This window comes from Apteryx rowi, unplaced genomic scaffold (assembly GCF_003343035.1).
Source record: "Apteryx rowi isolate R43461 unplaced genomic scaffold, aptRow1 scaffold_86, whole genome shotgun sequence".
In the NCBI taxonomy this organism is placed as follows: domain Eukaryota; kingdom Metazoa; phylum Chordata; class Aves; order Apterygiformes; family Apterygidae; genus Apteryx; species Apteryx rowi.
Window position 1 is genome coordinate 2,244,830 of NW_020451160.1, and position 6,000 is coordinate 2,250,829.

General features: G+C 41.9%; 1 protein-coding gene across 6 annotated transcripts in view; it reads right to left on the reverse strand.

Annotated features, from left to right (window-relative positions):
• SPAG9 (sperm associated antigen 9) overlaps window positions 1-6,000 on the reverse strand; it is a 73,317-nt gene extending 67,317 nt beyond the window's left edge. For 3 of the 6 annotated variants that reach the window (XM_026090351.1, XM_026090353.1, XM_026090350.1), the window contains exon 1: window positions 5,626-5,997. In XM_026090351.1, the coding sequence (XP_025946136.1) occupies window positions 5,626-5,931 (306 nt within the window). In that variant the 5' untranslated portion in view covers window positions 5,932-5,997. Of the gene's footprint in view, window positions 1-5,625 lie in introns of all 6 variants that reach the window. The other 3 variants (XR_003257618.1, XR_003257617.1, XM_026090352.1) reach the window with 3 other exon arrangements.

Consider the following 6,000-nt stretch of genomic DNA (forward strand, 5'->3'; position numbering starts at 1 on the left):
CCATGTCTAGCTTATTCACTCTTAGCAGACTCCCTTTTTAAAAAGGGCTTCAAAGTTTTTGACACAAATTTGGCACCAGGGCTAAATACCAACATGGTTTGGTAAATTAAGAATGGAAAAACATGAAAGCAGAACTCTAAAATAAAACTGTAACATCTTTGTTCAGTTGCTTCTCTGATGATTTCCAAGAGTCAGATGTGCCTCATAACTTCCAAAAGACCAGCAACAATTATATTTTTGAATAAACAGCCGTTTAAATCCATCAATGTCATTGTTACTCATGAAACTAAAGATAGATCAGTTTCTTCATCCATTTTTATTTCCTCTTGAGTTCAATAGTAAGTATTAAAAGTTGCTGTGCATTAAGGTTATAGGGTTTGGGTGCTTTTTAACTAGTTTAACTTGATTTTCTTATTCTAGTGGTTTAAAAGTTCCATACCATACAGTATAAAGATTCTATAAATGAACAGATTAGTACACAGGAGAGAAACTATTTAAATCAAGCCTGTACTAGTCACTTCACCTTGCAAACCATTAGCACACGGAACTGAAAAAGGACAATCTTAAGTTCAATCTAGCTTTGCAAGCACAAACATTTAAAATATGTCAGACTTTCTCTTCTACATTTTTCACTGAAGAAATCTGCGGAGAATTTTTCTGTTTTCTCCTCCCCTCCCACTCATCTGTTAAAACCTTCCCTTCCCCTCCCCCCAACTTCATAGGTGCAAAACTTTTACAAAAAATAAAATTACTGGAAAGTCGCAAGCTGGATCGCATCTCAGCAACGTTTGCATTTTTGAACAATAGTATCATTTTAATAGTCAGAATTACATAAACTAGTTTCAACAGTTCCCTAAGGTGACTTTTTCAAAATATAGAGTGAACATCCGTGCTGATTCAGATCAGTGTGACACAGACACTTAACTTCTTGTTAAAGTTGTTTTTTCCTCCACTGAAAACTATACCAGAACAAATAATGACCCAGTACTTTAGACTCGATCTTTAGACTTTATAATGTTTCCATTTTGTTTCATTTCTGCTTCCTGGGATAGTATTAACCCACACAAAGCCCCAGGAGACTGATCATCTAGGCTTAAACAAGATGACTGCAATGGAAAGACTAGTCTGATAAGCAATCAGCGCAGCCAAGGATAGGCTCAGTACCCACTTTAAAGGGCTTTAATTTACATTGACAACACACTTCAAACAACGTAGAAGATACAGAATATTTTTAAGTAAACGCAGCAGCATACATAGGGACATATTAGCCACTCAATATATGGATACAAAACATTCCCTCATTTCAATCTAAGCTACCGATTACACAAAATACTACTGAAGCAGACATAAAAACTAGCTTTCTTCATTTTAAGTGAAGTGCTCTCTACGCAGCAAAACTCTCTCTCAGCCCAAAGGAGAAGTGAATTTTGGGGGCTTTTTAGAGGTGTTTTTTTGTTTTTTGTTTTTTTGAATACCTGAAGTACACTAACCTTTAAACTAGTCAGACCAAATACCAAAAGATTACAGAAGACAGAGCTAGAACAGACTTTAGAAGGCCATCTCATTTCAAGGCTCTTGAACTATGATACTCAGGATTACCGTCTGGATCCTAATTTTGATATGATGAAACACAAGAGCAGGATGTGGGGCATGCCTCCTCCTGCATGTGCCTATTACTGAAATCCAAGCCTGTGATACCTTCATCAACTATGCTTGGTAACTCCCATTTAATTCTTCCCCTCTTCTCCAGACACTATCAACAATGTCATTTCAGACAAATGTTTTTCTAACCTGTTCTTAAAGGCCTCCAATAAAGAGTACTTTACAATAAGATTGAGTAGTCTTTTATATAATCAATTTTAAATCTATTTAAAGTTTACAGCAATAATAGTTGTGAAAAGATGAACTCAGACCACACAATAAAGCAACACAGGATGTACATCTGGAACCACCCTACATGCACACAACCATTTAATTACGCAGTGATATCACACTAGCTGAACAAAATGGTTCTTCCTATGTTTATCCTTCATCTTCTCCATCTCCTTCTTTTTAAGATTTTTTTTTTGGTCACTACAATCCAGGTGAGTCCTAGCCATCCATACCTGATTTGAGGGTTCTATCTACTTGCCAGTCCTCTATTACCCCACAACTTGTGCTTCAGTAACTTTTTGCAACAACGCTAGCTTTTCAGCCAGAGACATGTTCTTCCTTGGGTACTGTGCAGTTAGAGAAAGTTCACTACAAAGCCAGCTCAGCTGCCAAGTTTGGTGGCCTATGTGTAGTAGAAGACATTCACTACTCTATCATATAATTGTTAATTCATGTAAATAGTATTACATGCAAGTGAACTGTATATGAAAGAGTCTAGGTAGTAACATGTTTAGCAGGCTGACACGCACCAATCACGGCAATAACTGTATTGAAGAATTAATACACAACAATTAAAGATGACCATGAAATGTACAGACAGCGCAGGTCTAAATYCTCTGCTTCCACTGTGTCACATCTGCTTGTCCTCCATTCAAGAGCCCACAATAACCTACTAGCAACTTCAGAAGCATTCCTTAGCTGAAGGCTAAGTTAACGTAACTAGGGATTTTGAAGTTAACTTGTAAAGTTACTTCAATAGCCTTGGGGAAGATAAAAAATATATATATATGTATTTGAAAACAAGTATAAGTATTTTAGCAAGCTTTCAGCATAATGGATCTCAGTTTTGCTCTCATGCAAGTTAGAAATATTTCTATGCTCTTACTACAGTGTGTTTACTATTTTAACATACAGCCCTAAGGAAAAAAGTTAACTTTGGAAACAATACAACAGCCGTCAAGCCCAAACTTAAACTAATTTTCATGGCAGTGACCCCTTTTTCATGGTTGCGAAAGTACCAAGTATGTATTGAACATCAAATTTCAAAGATAGCTTAACCCCACAAACAGCAAAAAAACTAAGAGATGGATTACCCTGTTGACACTGTTAAAAGAAGATCATAAAAAACCCCTTTGCTAGCCACACACATTCAAGTATAGATCAGCGTACTTCTACAGGAAGCAGAACTGATTAATGTAAGATAGCAGAACCCCAAATCCTTCCTCCTCTCCCACTCTGGGGCAGGGTGTGCTGCCTAACATTTACTAAGTGGGAAGATAAGTTATGCACAATTGTAAGCAGAACAACTGCCAAATAGCTAGTTCCTCTACTATAGTTATACCACAAAATATACAATGTTAAAAGTTAGGCAAGTGACTTTATAGCAATTAAGATCATAACTGTTACTTAACCTGAGAAGTAGGCCTAGAATTTCTGGAATATCTTTGCTTTTTAAAATTGCCATATCAGAAGTTTACAGTCAGTAACTTTCAAGCTGTTTCTTTGGTAAGACTTTTTAAAATACAGGAATTGAAGAAGGCAATTTAGGCAATGGTGCAAGGAGATTCCTATTTAAATAGTAAACCATGAATATTCATCAAGATACTACTCCAAATAAAACAATTCCTACATTGGCAAACAAAGTAAACAAAGGGAAGTTATTTCTTCAGGACAGTCAGAAAAGATGAGACACAATATTAAACTTAGCAAAGGGGAGAATATTGAGCTACTATCAGATTCAGCAAGCAATCGTCACAATGAAAGGGATGAAAACCACTAAGCCAATAACTTGTCAAATGTTCAYGTTCCCTTCTTTTGTTGCAACAATACTGCACCCAACCAATTACCTCAACATTCAAAAAAATTGTTGCAACAATCAAGTTTGAATAAAACACACAACCATCATGAATATAAAACGCTTTATCTATAACATTTTCCACACATATTACATACAGCTTAGCTGACCTCAGGGGACACTGGAAAGATGACCTTTGTGCTTACAGTTGAAAATATGCTCTTCAATCTAACTGCACTTTAGAAAGTATCAGTAAGTTGTCTTGCAGCACGTGAGTAGTCGTTTTCACACTGCATAATGCTTGTCCCCTTAATTCCTGAGGTTAATTTATCATGATACAATGAATGGTGATGACACTGAGGTACAAATACCAACGTATGTGTCTTCAGCTTCTGAAGAGCCACAATAACACAGTTAATACTGTATTCTGTCTCATCATATTGTTATGGTTTCTGTCCTGCTGCGCAAGGCCTGCTTTTTCAATCTGGCAAATATTGCCTGTGTTTTAAGCCCAGTTGACTTTTTCCTGAATTAGTTCAGAAAATATTTACAGTCCCTTCATTCTACCCTCTTAATAAAAACAAGATTTTTTTAAAAAAGCCTTTTTCATGTTGCTTGTGTCAGAACTAGTGATTAAATCTTTGTGGCAGTAGTTCCCAGACTGCAGTTCACAAAGCACTGTAAAACAACTAAATGTTTGACAAGAATGATGAATGATATTCCAAGGACTGACAATGGTCTATTGGTCCAAGAGTTTGGGGAACACTCTTCACACTACACTACTTTGTACTAAACTACTGGACCCCTGGGGCAATTTGCACACTGACATTTTTCAGTCACTTATAACCATTATGCATACAAATACGTGTCCAGGGAAAGTGATCTTTCCGAGTTAAGTTTTCTTTGTTAATATTGTTTTCATCTCCAGTGTTGCTGTTTTCCTGTTTTTGGAAAATTTAGAAGTCAAGCACATCCATAGAGATAAGCACAGGACATGGAGTCTGGAAATAGACTTGTAAGATGGCTTGTTCTGCTACAGATAATGCTGTCAATCCAATTTCCTACTGGAGTTCTGGGAGACAATGAGACGGTATCCCACACAGCCACTTTCTATTGTATTGCTTTATAATCTCACAGAAAAGATGTTTCACACGTTTACATATGCTGAGGTAATTCTTTGTTACCTTCAATTTCTGTAGTAACAACCCAAGTCAGAGTTGACGCCACTGAACAATCTGCACCACCTGTTGCTGACTGCAGCTTTTACCTACCAGCTTTGAACAACTAGAGTCTAGACAGCACTTATTTCCATGCATTTTGCATGGACTCTTGTCATAAATACCCTGTACAATAGATATGAAACAGACTTAATAATAATAAAATAAAAACACACTATTATCAGACTCCTGTGACTGAAAAGAATCAGAGGGGAAGCGGAAGAGCAGAGCAGTTAATATATGACTCCATGTTTACTGTCACGCAGTATCGCTTTTCCTCGATGGACCTTGCGATTAGAGGAACAGCCTTTGGGAGCATTCCCAAACAGTCATTCAGGAGGCTCTGCGAGAAGAGCCACGCAGACGAGAGCGCTGGGTGGGCGAACGCCAACAGAGCTCCGCTACCAGCTCCGCTCAGCGACCGCCCAACACACCGGCCCCAGCAGCACCTGGGCGCCTCTGCACGGCGCCGAGCGCCGCACGCACGCACGCAGCGGGCGGCCAAGGGGAGCTTCCCGCCCTCCCTCCTCCCAGAAACACCCCGCCGATCACTCACGAGCTAAACTCGGCGCCGGGGCCCGTCAGGCAGCGGGGCGCCGGCGGGCGACTCCCCTGCGCGGGAGCGGGCGAGAGGCTCCGCCGGGCGGCGAAGCGCTTCCGCGCCCCCCCCCCCAGGAGGCCCGGAGCCGCCCCGGGAGCGTCCCCCCGGCCCCCGCGGCCCTGGGCCCGGCCCCGGCTCACCTCCTCGGCCTGCTTGCGCAGCGCCTTCTCCCGCTCGTACTGCGTGAGGAGCTGCTCGTTGTCGTCCCGCAGGAGCTCCAGCTCCACGCTGGTCTCCTGGCTGTGGGCGCACACCGAGTCGAGGTTCTCCAGCACGGCCACCACCAGCGGCATCAGCTCGGCCACCACCTCCTCGTCGTAGCGCCCGATGAGCCGCTCGAACTCGCGGTAGATGGAGCCCGCCAGCCCCGACACCCGCTCCGACATCATGGCGGGGCCGGGGCCGCCGGGGTCCTCCTGGTACACCACGCCGTCCGCCAGCTCCATGGCTGCCGGGCCGCCTGGCGAGCGCCTCCGCTGACAGGGCCCGGCGGGGCGGCGGCGGCTCCGCGGGCT